Source organism: Oncorhynchus nerka, linkage group LG13 (assembly GCF_034236695.1).
Source record: "Oncorhynchus nerka isolate Pitt River linkage group LG13, Oner_Uvic_2.0, whole genome shotgun sequence".
In the NCBI taxonomy this organism is placed as follows: Eukaryota; Metazoa; Chordata; class Actinopteri; order Salmoniformes; family Salmonidae; genus Oncorhynchus; species Oncorhynchus nerka.
Genome location: NC_088408.1, coordinates 69,351,188 through 69,365,534, shown reverse-complemented (window position 1 = coordinate 69,365,534; position 14,347 = coordinate 69,351,188). Strand labels below are relative to the sequence as shown.

Here is a 14,347-nt window from a genome sequence, read left to right as displayed (position 1 = left end):
CTAGTCTTGTTGACCTGGTTTATACCTGGTTCTCTGCTGCTTGTTTTCACTCACGTGGTAAATTCTATTATGTTTAATGATACGTGCTTTTGGCTAAAGAGAAGATTGAAGTCAGACATTTTTTTGGGGTGTTTTTTTTGCTGATGTTGGGATCTTAGATCCTTCTGCATAAAGCAATGTATCACAATTACCATCCAGAGCACAATCAGGTCAGTCATTAGAATGGTATGCATGCCACGTGCTGATTGGGATGTGGAGTGTGGCTGCCTCACCGTGTCCGACATGCACTTGTGATTTGTGAACCTTATTGGATGCACTCATTGACCTTTATTACACTGGACGGGTTACACAGCACAGGTTGTCTAAGCAGTGCAGAGCTAAATATCCAGTCTCTATTAGGAAAGATTGATTGAATGATTTAATAATTGAGTCATTTCACTGCAATACCTCTTTCACAATGCAAAACTGAAAGGTTGGGAGCAGCTAACGGGTTGGGAGCAACTAACAGGTAAACAAAGAAGCAATGCAGTCCGTATGTAGTCGTGTATAGGTACGTGAGTTTTTGTTTATAGTTAGTATAGCCTACCTTTTTGCTTTTATTATTATTATAGTTGAAGCCGATCCCTGTCTTTTGTGCCCCCTGAATCTCAGTGAGTATTACAGAGTAACACCTTGTCCCCTGCTCCCACTGCGTCTGTTAGTTAGTAACATCTCGTCCCCTGCTCCCACTGCGTCTGTTAGTTAGTAACATCTCTTCCCCTGCTCTCACTGAGTCTCTGTTAGTTAGTAACATCTCTTCCCCTGCTCCCACTGAGTCTCTGTTAGTTAGTAACATCTCGTCCCCTGCTCCCACTGAGTCTCTGTTAGTTAGTAACATCTCGTCCCCTGCTCCCACTGCGTCTGTTAGTTAGTAACATCTCTTCCCCTGCTCCCACTGAGTCTCTGTTAGTTAGTAACATCTCGTCCCCTGCTCCCACTGAGTCTCTGTTAGTTAGTAACATCTCTTCCCCTGCTCCCACTGAGTCTCTGTTAGTTAGTAACATCTCTTCCCCTGCTCCCACTGAGTCTCTGTTAGTTAGTAACATCTCTTCCCCTGCTCCCACTGAGTCTCTGTTAGTTAGTAACATCTCTTCCCCTGTTCCCACTGAGTCTCTGTTAGTTAGTAACATCTCTTCCCCTGCTCTCACTGAGTCTCTGTTAGTTAGTAACATCTCTTCCCCTGCTCCCACTGAGTCTCTGTTAGTTAGTAACATCTCGTCCCCTGTTCCCACTGAGTCTCTGTTAGTTAGTAACATCTCGTTCCCTGCTCCCACTTAGTCTCTGTTAGTTAGTAACATCTCTTCCCCTGTTCCCACTGAGTCTCTGTTAGTTAGTAACATCTCGTCCCCTGCTCCCACTGAGTCTCTGTTAGTTAGTAACATCTCTTCCCCTGCTCCCACTGAGTCTCTGTTAGTTAGTAACATCTCTTCCCCTGCTCCCACTGAGTCTCTGTTAGTTAGTAACATCTCTTCCCCTGCTCCCACTGAGTCTCTGTTAGTTAGTAACATCTCTTCCCCTGCTCCCACTGAGTCTCTGTTAGTTAGTAACATCTCTTCCCCTGCTCCCACTGCGTCTGTTAGTTAGTAACATCTCTTCCCCTGCTCCCACTGAGTCTCTGTTAGTTAGTAACATCTCGTCCCCTGCTCCCACTGTGTCTCTGTTAGTTAGTAACATCTCGTCCCCTGCTCCCACTGAGTCTCTGTTAGTTAGTAACATCTCGTCCCCTGCTCCCACTGAGTCTCAGTTAGTAACAACTCGTCCCCTGCTCCCACTGAGTCTCTGTTAGTTAGTAACATCTCTTCCCCTGCTCCCACTGAGTCTCTGTTAGTTAGTAACATCTCTTCCCCTGCTCCCACTGAGTCTCTGTTAGTTAGTAACATCTCTTCCCCTGCTCCCACTGAGTCTCTGTTAGTTAGTAACATCTCGTCCCCTGCTCCCACTGAGTCTCTGTTAGTTAGTAACATCTCTTCCCCTGCTCCCACTGAGTCTCTGTTAGTTAGTAACATCTCTTCCCCTGCTCCCACTGCGTCTGTTAGTTAGTAACATCTCTTCCCCTGCTCCCACTGAGTCTCTGTTAGTTAGTAACATCTCGTCCCCTGCTCCCACTGTGTCTCTGTTAGTTAGTAACATCTCGTCCCCTGCTCCCACTGAGTCTCTGTTAGTTAGTAACATCTCTTCCCCTGCTCCCACTGAGTCTCTGTTAGTTAGTAACATCTCGTCCTCCATTGAGTCTCTGTTAGTTAGTAACATCTCGTCCCCTGCTCCCACTGAGTCTCTGTTAGTTAGTAACATCTCTTCCCCTGCTCCCACTGAGTCTCTGTTAGTTAGTAACATCTCGTCCCCTGCTCCCACTGAGTCTCTGTTAGTTAGTAACATCTCGTCCCCTGCTCCCACTGAGTCTCTGTTAGTTAGTAACATCTCGTCCCCTGCTCCCACTGAGTCTCTGTTAGTTATTAACATCTCGTCCCCTGCTCCCACTGAGTCTCTGTTAGTTAGTAACATCTCGTCCCCTGCTCCCACTGAGTCTCTGTTAGTTAGTAACATCTCTTCCCCTGCTCCCACTGCGTCTGTTAGTTAGTAACATCTCTTCCCCTGCTCCCACTGAGTCTCTGTTAGTTAGTAACATCTCGTCCCCTGCTCCCACTGTGTCTCTGTTAGTTAGTAACATCTCGTCCCCTGCTCCCACTGAGTCTCTGTTAGTTAGTAACATCTCGTCCCCTGCTCCCACTGAGTCTCTGTTAGTTAGTAACATCTCTTCCCCTGCTCCCACTGAGTCTCTGTTAGTTAGTAACATCTCTTCCCCTGCTCCCACTGAGTCTCTGTTAGTTAGTAACATCTCTTCCCCTGCTCCCACTGAGTCTCTGTTAGTTAGTAACATCTCTTCCCCTGCTCCCACTGAGTCTCTGTTAGTTAGTAACATCTCGTCCCCTGCTCCCACTGAGTCTCTGTTAGTTAGTAACATCTCTTCCCCTGCTCCCACTGAGTCTCTGTTAGTTAGTAACATCTCTTCCCCTGCTCCCACTGAGTCTCTGTTAGTTAGTAACATCTCGTCCCCTGCTCCCACTGAGTCTCTGTTAGTTAGTAACATCTCGTCCCCTGCTCCCACTGAGTCTCTGTTAGTTAGTAACATCTCTTCCCCTGCTCCCACTGAGTCTGTTAGTTAGTAACATCTCTTCCCCTGCTCCCACTGAGTCTCTGTTAGTTAGTAACATCTCGTCCCCTGCTCCCACTGAGTCTCTGTTAGTTAGTAACATCTCGTCCCCTGCTCCCACTGAGTCTCTGTTAGTTAGTAACATCTCTTCCCCTGCTCCCACTGAGTCTCTGTTAGTTAGTAACATCTCGTCCCCTGCTCCCACTGAGTCTCTGTTAGTTAGTAACATCTCTTCCCCTGCTCCCACTGAGTCTCTGTTAGTTAGTAACATCTCGTCCCCTGTTCCCACTGAGTCTCTGTTAGTTAGTAACATCTCGTCCCCTGCTCCCACTTAGTCTCTGTTAGTTAGTAACATCTCTTCCCCTGTTCCCACTGAGTCTCTGTTAGTTAGTAACATCTCGTCCCCTGCTCCCACTGAGTCTCTGTTAGTTAGTAACATCTCTTCCCCTGCTCCCACTGGGTCTCTGTTAGTTAGTAACATCTCGTCCCCTGCTCCCACTGCGTCTGTTAGTTAGTAACATCTCTTCCCCTGCTCCCACTGAGTCTCTGTTAGTTAGTAACATCTCGCCCCCTGCTCCCACTGAGTCTCTGTTAGTTAGTAACATCTCTTCCCCTGCCCCCACTGAGTCTCTGTTAGTTAGTAACATCTCGTCCCCTGCTCCCACTGAGTCTCTGTTAGTTAGTAACATCTCTTCCCCTGCTCCCACTGAGTCTCTGTTAGTTAGTAACATCTCTTCCCCTGCTCCCACTGCGTCTGTTAGTTAGTAACATCTCTTCCCCTGCTCCCACTGATTCTCTGTTAGTTAGTAACATCTCGTCCCCTGCTCCCACTGTGTCTCTGTTATTTAGTAACATCTCGTCCCCTGCTCCCACTGAGTCTCTGTTAGTTAGTAACATCTCGTCCCCTGCTCCCACTGAGTCTCTGTTAGTTAGTAACATCTCTTCCCCTGCTCCCACTGAGTCTCTGTTAGTTAGTAACATCTCTTCCCCTGCTCCCACTGAGTCTCTGTTAGTTAGTAACATCTCGTCCCCTGTTCCCACTGAGTCTCTGTTAGTTAGTAACATCTCTTCCCCTGTTCCCACTGAGTCTCTGTTAGTTAGTAACATCTCGTCCCCTGCTCCCACTGAGTCTCTGTTAGTTAGTAACATCTCGTCCCCTGCTACCACTGAGTCTCTGTTAGTTAGTAACATCTCTTCCCCTGTTCCCACTGAGTCTCTGTTAGTTAGTAACATCTCGTCCCCTGTTCCCACTGAGTCTCTGTTAGTTAGTAACATCTCGTCCCCTGCTCCCACTTAGTCTCTGTTAGTTAGTAACATCTCTTCCCCTGTTCCCACTGAGTCTCTGTTAGTTAGTAACATCTCGTCCCCTGCTCCCACTGAGTCTCTGTTAGTTAGTAACATCTCTTCCCCTGCTCCCACTGGGTCTCTGTTAGTTAGTAACATCTCGTCCCCTGCTCCCACTGCGTCTGTTAGTTAGTAACATCTCTTCCCCTGCTCCCACTGAGTCTCTGTTAGTTAGTAACATCTCGTCCCCTGCTCCCACTGAGTCTCTGTTAGTTAGTAACATCTCTTCCCCTGCCCCCACTGAGTCTCTGTTAGTTAGTAACATCTCTTCCCCTGCTCCCACTGAGTCTCTGTTAGTTAGTAACATCTCGTCCCCTGCTCCCACTGAGTCTCTGTTAGTTAGTAACATCTCTTCCCCTGCTCCCACTGAGTCTCTGTTAGTTAGTAACATCTCTTCCCCTGCTCCCACTGAGTCTCTGTTAGTTAGTAACATCTCTTCCCCTGCTCCCACTGCGTCTGTTAGTTAGTAACATCTCTTCCCCTGCTCCCACTGATTCTCTGTTAGTTAGTAACATCTCGTCCCCTGCTCCCACTGTGTCTCTGTTATTTAGTAACATCTCGTCCCCTGCTCCCACTGAGTCTCTGTTAGTTAGTAACATCTCGTCCCCTGCTCCCACTGAGTCTCTGTTAGTTAGTAACATCTCTTCCCCTGCTCCCACTGAGTCTCTGTTAGTTAGTAACATCTCTTCCCCTGCTCCCACTGAGTCTCTGTTAGTTAGTAACATCTCGTCCCCTGCTCCCACTGAGTCTCTGTTAGTTAGTAACATCTCTTCCCCTGCTCCCACTGAGTCTCTGTTAGTTAGTAACATCTCTTCCCCTGCTCCCACTGAGTCTCTGTTAGTTAGTAACATCTCGTCCCCTGCTCCCACTGAGTCTCTGTTAGTTAGTAACATCTCTTCCCCTGTTCCCACTGAGTCTCTGTTAGTTAGTAACATCTCGTCCCCTGTTCCCACTGAGTCTCTGTTAGTTAGTAACATCTCCCCTGCTCCCACTTAGTCTCTGTTAGTTAGTAACATCTCTTCCCACTGAGTCTCTGTTAGTTAGTAACATCTCGTCCCCTGCTCCCACTGAGTCTCTGTTAGTTAGTAACATCTCTTCCCCTGCTCCCACTGGGTCTCTGTTAGTTAGTAACATCTCGTCCCCTGCTCCCACTGCGTCTGTTAGTTAGTAACATCTCTTCCCCTGCTCCCACTGAGTCTCTGTTAGTTAGTAACATCTCGTCCCCTGCTCCCACTGCGTCTGTTAGTTAGTAACATCTCTTCCCCTGCTCCCACTGAGTCTCTGTTAGTTAGTAACATCTCGTCCCCTGCTCCCACTGAGTCTCTGTTAGTTAGTAACATCTCGTCCCCTGCTCCCACTGAGTCTCTGTTAGTTAGTAACATCTCTTCCCCTGCTCCCACTGAGTCTCTGTTAGTTAGTAACATCTCGTCCCCTGCTCCCACTGAGTCTCTGTTAGTTAGTAACATCTCTTCCCCTGCTCCCACTGAGTCTCTGTTAGTTAGTAACATCTCTTCCCCTGCTCCCACTGAGTCTCTGTTAGTTAGTAACATCTCGTCCCCTGCTCCCACTGAGTCTCTGTTAGTTAGTAACATCTCTTCCCCTGTTCCCACTGAGTCTCTGTTAGTTAGTAACATCTCGTCCCCTGTTCCCACTGAGTCTCTGTTAGTTAGTAACATCTCGTCCCCTGCTCCCACTTAGTCTCTGTTAGTTAGTAACATCTCTTCCCCTGTTCCCACTGAGTCTCTGTTAGTTAGTAACATCTCGTCCCCCTGCTCCCACTGGGTCTCTGTTAGTTAGTAACATCTCTTCCCCTGCTCCCACTGGGTCTCTGTTAGTTAGTAACATCTCGTCCCCTGCTCCCACTGCGTCTGTTAGTTAGTAACATCTCTTCCCCTGCTCCCACTGAGTCTCTGTTAGTTAGTAACATCTCGTCCCCTGCTCCCACTGAGTCTCTGTTAGTTAGTAACATCTCTTCCCCTGCCCCCACTGAGTCTCTGTTAGTTAGTAACATCTCTTCCCCTGCTCCCACTGAGTCTCTGTTAGTTAGTAACATCTCGTCCCCTGCTCCCACTGAGTCTCTGTTAGTTAGTAACATCTCTTCCCCTGCTCCCACTGAGTCTCTGTTAGTTAGTAACATCTCTTCCCCTGCTCCCACTGCGTCTGTTAGTTAGTAACATCTCTTCCCCTGCTCCCACTGATTCTCTGTTAGTTAGTAACATCTCGTCCCCTGCTCCCACTGTGTCTCTGTTATTTAGTAACATCTCGTCCCCTGCTCCCACTGAGTCTCTGTTAGTTAGTAACATCTCGTCCCCTGCTCCCACTGAGTCTCTGTTAGTTAGTAACATCTCTTCCCCTGCTCCCACTGAGTCTCTGTTAGTTAGTAACATCTCTTCCCCTGCTCCCACTGAGTCTCTGTTAGTTAGTAACATCTCGTCCCCTGCTCCCACTGAGTCTCTGTTAGTTAGTAACATCTCTTCCCCTGCTCCCACTGAGTCTCTGTTAGTTAGTAACATCTCGTCCCCTGCTCCCACTGAGTCTCTGTTAGTTAGTAACATCTCGTCCCCTGCTCCCACTGAGTCTCTGTTAGTTAGTAACATCTCGTCCCCTGCTCCCACTGAGTCTCTGTTAGTTAGTAACATCTCGTCCCCTGCTCCCACTGAGTCTCTGTTAGTTAGTAACATCTCTTCCCCTGCTCCCACTGAGTCTCTGTTAGTTAGTAACATCTCGTCCCCTGCTCCCACTGAGTCTCTGTTAGTTAGTAACATCTCTTCCCCTGCTCCCACTGAGTCTCTGTTAGTTAGTAACATCTCTTCCCCTGCTCCCACTGAGTCTCTGTTAGTTAGTAACATCTCGTCCCCTGCTCCCACTGAGTCTCTGTTAGTTAGTAACATCTCTTCCCCTGCTCCCACTGAGTCTCTGTTAGTTAGTAACATCTCTTCCCCTGCTCCCACTGAGTCTCTGTTAGTTAGTAACATCTCGTCCCCTGCTCCCACTGAGTCTCTGTTAGTTAGTAACATCTCTTCCCCTGTTCCCACTGAGTCTCTGTTAGTTAGTAACATCTCGTCCCCTGTTCCCACTGAGTCTCTGTTAGTTAGTAACATCTCGTCCCCTGCTCCCACTTAGTCTCTGTTAGTTAGTAACATCTCTTCCCCTGTTCCCACTGAGTCTCTGTTAGTTAGTAACATCTCGTCCCCTGCTCCCACTGGGTCTCTGTTAGTTAGTAACATCTCTTCCCCTGCTCCCACTGGGTCTCTGTTAGTTAGTAACATCTCGTCCCCTGCTCCCACTGCGTCTGTTAGTTAGTAACATCTCTTCCCCTGCTCCCACTGAGTCTCTGTTAGTTAGTAACATCTCGTCCCCTGCTCCCACTGAGTCTCTGTTAGTTAGTAACATCTCTTCCCCTGCCCCCACTGAGTCTCTGTTAGTTAGTAACATCTCTTCCCCTGCTCCCACTGAGTCTCTGTTAGTTAGTAACATCTCGTCCCCTGCTCCCACTGAGTCTCTGTTAGTTAGTAACATCTCTTCCCCTGCTCCCACTGAGTCTCTGTTAGTTAGTAACATCTCTTCCCCTGCTCCCACTGCGTCTGTTAGTTAGTAACATCTCTTCCCCTGCTCCCACTGATTCTCTGTTAGTTAGTAACATCTCGTCCCCTGCTCCCACTGTGTCTCTGTTATTTAGTAACATCTCGTCCCCTGCTCCCACTGAGTCTCTGTTAGTTAGTAACATCTCGTCCCCTGCTCCCACTGAGTCTCTGTTAGTTAGTAACATCTCTTCCCCTGCTCCCACTGAGTCTCTGTTAGTTAGTAACATCTCTTCCCCTGCTCCCACTGAGTCTCTGTTAGTTAGTAACATCTCGTCCCCTGCTCCCACTGAGTCTCTGTTAGTTAGTAACATCTCTTCCCCTGCTCCCACTGAGTCTCTGTTAGTTAGTAACATCTCGTCCCCTGCTCCCACTGAGTCTCTGTTAGTTAGTAACATCTCGTCCCTGCTCCCACTGAGTCTCTGTTAGTTAGTAACATCTCGTCCCCTGCTCCCACTGAGTCTCTGTTAGTTAGTAACATCTGAGGTCTCTGTTAGTCCCCTGCTCCCACTGAGTCTCTGTTAGTTAGTAACATCTCTTCCCCTGCTCCCACTGAGTCTCTGTTAGTTAGTAACATCTCTTCCCCTGCTCCCACTGAGTCTCTGTTAGTTAGTAACATCTCTTCCCCTGCTCCCACTGAGTCTCTGTTAGTTAGTAACATCTCTTCCCCTGCTCCCACTGAGTCTCTGTTAGTTAGTAACATCTCGTCCCCTGCTCCCACTGAGTCTCTGTTAGTTAGTAACATCTCGTCCCCCTGCTCCCACTGAGTCTCTGTTAGTTAGTAACATCTCGTCCCCTGCTCCCACTGAGTCTCTGTTAGTTAGTAACATCTCGTCCCCTGCTCCCACTGAGTCTCTGTTAGTTAGTAACATCTCGTCCCCTGCTCCCACTGAGTCTCTGTTAGTTAGTAACATCTCGTCCCCTGCTCCCACTGAGTCTCTGTTAGTTAGTAACATCTCTTCCCCTGCTCCCACTGAGTCTCTGTTAGTTAGTAACATCTCGTCCCCTGCTCCCACTGAGTCTCTGTTAGTTAGTAACATCTCTTCCCCTGCTCCCACTGAGTCTCTGTTAGTTAGTAACATCTCGTCCCCTGCTCCCACTGAGTCTCTGTTAGTTAGTAACATCTCTCCCACTGAGTCCCCTGCTCCCACTGAGTCTCTGTTAGTTAGTAACATCTCTTCCCCTGCTCCCACTGAGTCTCTGTTAGTTAGTAACATCTCGTCCCCTGCTCCCACTGAGTCTCTGTTAGTTAGTAACATCTCTTCCCCTGCTCCCACTGAGTCTCTGTTAGTTAGTAACATCTCTTCCCCTGTTCCCACTGAGTCTCTGTTAGTTAGTAACATCTCTTCCCCTGCTCCCACTGAGTCTCTGTTAGTTAGTAACATCTCTTCCCCTGCTCCCACTAGTCTCTGTTAGTTAGTAACATCTCGTCCCCTGCTCCCACTGAGTCTCTGTTAGTTAGTAACATCTCTTCCCCTGCTCCCCTGTCTCCCATCTGTCCCCTGCTCCCACTCTCTGTTAGTTAGTAACATCTCTTCCCCTGCTCCCACTGAGTCTCTGTTAGTTAGTAACATCTCGTCCCCTGCTCCCACTGAGTCTCTGTTAGTTAGTAACATCTCTTCCCCTGCTCCCACTGAGTCTCTGTTAGTTAGTAACATCTCTTCCCTGCTCCCACTGAGTCTCTGTTAGTTAGTAACATCTCTTCCCCTGCTCCCACTGAGTCTCTGTTAGTTAGTAACATCTCTTCCCCTGCTCCCACTGAGTCTCTGTTAGTTAGTAACATCTCTGTTAGTTAGTAACATCTCTTCCCCTGCTCCCACTGAGTCTCTGTTAGTTAGTAACATCTCTTCCCCTGCTCCCACTGAGTCTCTGTTAGTTAGTAACATCTCTTCCCCTGCTCCCACTGAGTCTGTTAGTTAGTAACATCTCTTCCCCTGCTCCCACTGAGTCTCTGTTAGTTAGTAACATCTCGTCCCCTGCTCCCACTGTGTCTCTGTTAGTTAGTAACATCTCGTCCCCTGCTCCCACTGAGTCTCTGTTAGTTAGTAACATCTCGTCCCCTGCTCCCACTGAGTCTCTGTTAGTTAGTAACATCTCTTCCCCTGCTCCCACTGAGTCTCTGTTAGTTAGTAACATCTCTTCCCCTGCTCCCACTGAGTCTCTGTTAGTTAGTAACATCTCGTCCCCTGCTCCCACTGAGTCTCTGTTAGTTAGTAACATCTCGTCCCCTGCTCCCACTGAGTCTCTGTTAGTTAGTAACATCTCTTCCCCTGCTCCCACTGAGTCTCTGTTAGTTAGTAACATCTCTTCCCCTGCTCCCACTGAGTCTCTGTTAGTTAGGAACATCTCTTCCCCTGCTCCCACTGAGTCTCTGTTAGTAACATCTCGTCCCCTGCTCCCACTGAGTCTCTGTTAGTTAGTAACATCTCGTCCCCTGCTCCCACTGCGTCTGTTAGTTAGTAACATCTCTTCCCCTGCTCCCACTGAGTCTCTGTTAGTTAGTAACATCTCGTCCTCCATTGAGTCTCTGTTAGTTAGTAACATCTCGTCCCCTGCTCCCACTGAGTCTCTGTTAGTTAGTAACATCTCGTCCTCCATTGAGTCTCTGTTAGTTAGTAACATCTCGGCCCCTGAGTCTCTGTTAGTTAGTAAAATCTCGGCCCCTGAGTCTCTGTTAGTTAGTAACATCTCGGCCCCCGAGTCTCTGTTAGTTAGTAACATCTCGGCCCCTGCTCCCCCTGAATCTGTCAGTGAAAGAGTAAAGCCTTATACCCTATCTCTCTCCCTGCTCCCCCAGCAGCCTCCCGCAGTCGTAGCCGTTCTGAGCTGGCCCAGCAGGGGGAGGCAGAGGCTAGCTCTCTGGAGTCCCTGCAGGAGGTTATGCCAGAGGAGGTGCTGGTGATCTCACTAGGAAGCAGCCCGCAGACCATCCCTGGGATGATGTCAGAGAATGAGGTAACTAACGAGCCTGGAACATGCACGTTGTTATGGAGAGTAAATGGTGTAATATATACTTGCACACAACATTGGAAATGAAGGGTCAATGCATTTTTTATATAACAGGTATATTTGTCATTATCGGAAGCCCACATTAAGAGCCAGGATGGCAGTAACCAGTGCTGTTCCCTCTCAGGTGTTGACCATGCAGCTGACTGATGGGTCACAAGGGGACACTCCTGCAGATGACACCAAGCACCATGGCAAGCCAGACAAAACCCTACGCTTCTCCCTCTGCAGTGACAACCTGGAGGGCATCTCAGAGGGTCAGCGTTCTAACAGCCCACATGTCCTGCTGACTTACTAGTTACTACAGCAACACAACATGATGTTTTTAATGTATCACCATAGAATGAGGTGTTAATGTCTCTTAAACTACTGTAATGAGTGTATCTGTTCTAATGCAAACAGTAACTCTTCATGTACCACAAAAAGAGGACCTTGTGTATTCTGATGCGTTGTAGTTGGAGATCTCTAAATGTAATTGTTTTCTTTGCACAGGTCCATCCAACCGGTCTAACTCTGTGTCGTCTCTGGACCTGGAGGGAGAGTCTGTGTCTGAGCTGGGAGCTGGGCCATCAGGGAGCAATGGGGTGGAGGCTCTACAACTGCTGGAGCATGAACATGGTGTGTTGTGGGAAATCAATGTCAGGGATCATTACATTGAGCCATGATAACATTGTCATTATCCCTGTCCCACCCCCAGCCACCACTCAGGACAACCTGGATGACAAACTGCGTAAGTTTGAGATCCGCGACATGATGGGCCTGACAGATGACCGGGACATCTCTGAGACAGTGAGTGAGACCTGGAGCACAGACGTGCTGGGCAGCGACTTTGACCCCAACATGGATGAGGATCGACTGCAGGAAATAGCTGGTAAGTCATAGGGAGAATCTCAATGGTGTACTCTTCGTGTCCTCGCCTCCTTCTTAAAATCCATTGGATTTATAAGCCAGAGGTCCCTCCCCTCTGACCTTCTCTAACAATTGGTTTTGAGAAGGGGGCAGGGAGAGAAGATGCGAGGAGTATGCAATTAAGATTCTCCCAAAGACATAGAGGTCCTTACTGCATCAGAAAATGTAGCAGAATAAATCAAATCAAATTCCAATTTTATTTGTCACATACACATGGTTAGCAGATGTTAATGCGAGTGTAGCGAAATGCTTGTGCTTCTAGTTCCGACAATGCAGTAATAACCAACAAGTAATCTAGCCAACAATTCCAAAACTACTACCTTATAGACACAAGTGTAAGGGGATAAAGAATATATACATAAAGATATATGAATGAGTGATGGTACAGAGTGGCAATACTGCCACCTTGTGGTTTATGGCTAAAACAACATGTTAAGCCTTCATCAAATCAAATTGTATTTTAATTGTCACATGTTTCGTAAACAACAGGTGTAGACCAACAGTGAAAAGCTTACTTATGGGTCGTTTCCAACAAAGCAGAGTTAAATATAAAAAATACAAAAATAAAAATAAATATTGACAAAAGGAATAAAATACATGGTGAATAACAACAAGTAAAAATAACATGGCTATATACAGGAAGTAGAAAATAACAACATGGCTATGCACAGGGAGTAGAAAATAACAACGTGGCTATGCACAGGGAGTAGAAAATAACGTGGCTATGCACAGGGAGTAGAAAATAATAACGTGGCTATGCACAGGGAGTAGAAAATAACAACGTGGCTATGCACAGGGAGTAGAAAATAACAACGTGGCTATGCACAGGGAGTAGAAAATAACAACGTGGCTATGCACAGGGAGTAGAAAATAACAACGTGGCTATGCACAGGGAGTAGAAAATAACAACGTGGCTATGCACAGGAGTAGAAAATAACAACGTGGCTATGCACAGGGAGTAGAAAATAACAACGTGGCTATGCACAGGAGTAGAAAATAACAACGTGGCTATGCACAGGGAGTAGAAAATAACAACGTGGCTATGCACAGGGAGTAGAAAATAACAACGTGGCTATGCACAGGGAGTAGAAAATAACAACGTGGCTATGCACAGGGAGTAGAAAATAACAACGTGGCTATGCACAGGGAGTAGAAAATAACAACGTGGCTATGCACAGGGAGTAGAAAATAACAACGTGGCTATGCACAGGGAGTAGAAAATAACAACGTGGCTATGCACAGGGAGTAGAAAATAACAACTCTGTACTCCCTGTGCATAGCCACGTTGTTATTTTCTACTCCCCGTGCAAGGTTATGAGGTAATTGAGGTAGCTATGTACATAAAGGTAGGGGTGAAGTGACAACAGGATAGATGATAGACAGTAGCAGCAGTATACTGTAGTTAGGGTAAAGTGACTATACAACAGGATAGATGATAGACAGTAGCAGCAGTATACTGTAGTTAGGGTAAAGTGACTATACAACAGGATAGATGATAGACAGTAGCAGCAGTATACTGTAGTTAGGGTAAAGTGACTATACAACAGGATAGATGATAGACAGTAGCAGCAGTATACTGTAGTTAGGGTAAAGTGACTATACAACAGGATAGATGATAGACAGTAGCAGCAGTATACTGTAGTTAGGTAAAGTGACTATACAACAGGATAGATGATAGACAGTAGCAGCAGTATACTGTAGTTAGGGTAAAGTGACTATACAACAGGATAGATGATAGACAGTAGCAGCAGTATACTGTAGTTAGGGTAAAGTGACTATACAACAGGATAGATGATAGACAGTAGCAGCAGTATACTGTAGTTAGGGTAAAGTGACTATACAACAGGATAAATGATAGACAGTAGCAGCAGCGTATGTGGTGAGTGTGTTTTGCGTCGGTATACATGTTATTTGTGTGTGTGTCTAGTGTGTGGGTTGGGGTGTCAGTCTAGGTTGTGTGTGTGTGTGTATAGAGTCTGTGCAGAAAAGTGTCAATGCAGGTTGTCCAGGTAGCTATTTGATTAGCTATTTAGGAGTCATGTTTAGCAGTCTTATGGCTTGGGATTATAAAATGTTCAGGGTTCCTGTTGGGTCCAGATTTGGTGCACTGGTACCGTTTGCCATGCGGTAGCAGAGAGAACAGTATGGCTTGGGTGGCTGGAGTCTTTGAAAAATGGGCCTTCCTCTGACACTGCCTGGTATAGATGTCCTGGGTGACAGGGAGTTCTGCCCCAGTGATGTACTGGGCCGTACTCACCACCCCTCTGTAGCGCCTTGCGGTCGGGTGCTTACAGTTGCCGTAACAAGTGATGCAGCC

The 14,347-nt window shown here is 47.1% G+C and overlaps 1 protein-coding gene across 4 annotated transcripts in view; it reads left to right on the top strand.

Moving 5' to 3' along the window:
- Positions 1 to 14,347, top strand: part of LOC115139983 (GTPase-activating protein and VPS9 domain-containing protein 1-like) — a 43,317-nt gene that overhangs the window by 12,551 nt on the left and 16,419 nt on the right. For 3 of the 4 annotated variants that reach the window (XM_065026624.1, XM_029677942.2, XM_029677938.2), the window contains exons 8-11: positions 10,913 to 11,070; positions 11,249 to 11,378; positions 11,614 to 11,739; positions 11,819 to 11,992. In XM_065026624.1, the coding sequence (XP_064882696.1) occupies positions 10,913 to 11,070; positions 11,249 to 11,378; positions 11,614 to 11,739; positions 11,819 to 11,992 (588 nt within the window). The remainder of the gene's footprint in view (positions 1 to 10,912; positions 11,071 to 11,248; positions 11,379 to 11,613; positions 11,740 to 11,818; positions 11,993 to 14,347) is intronic. The other variant, XM_029677940.2, reaches the window with a different exon arrangement.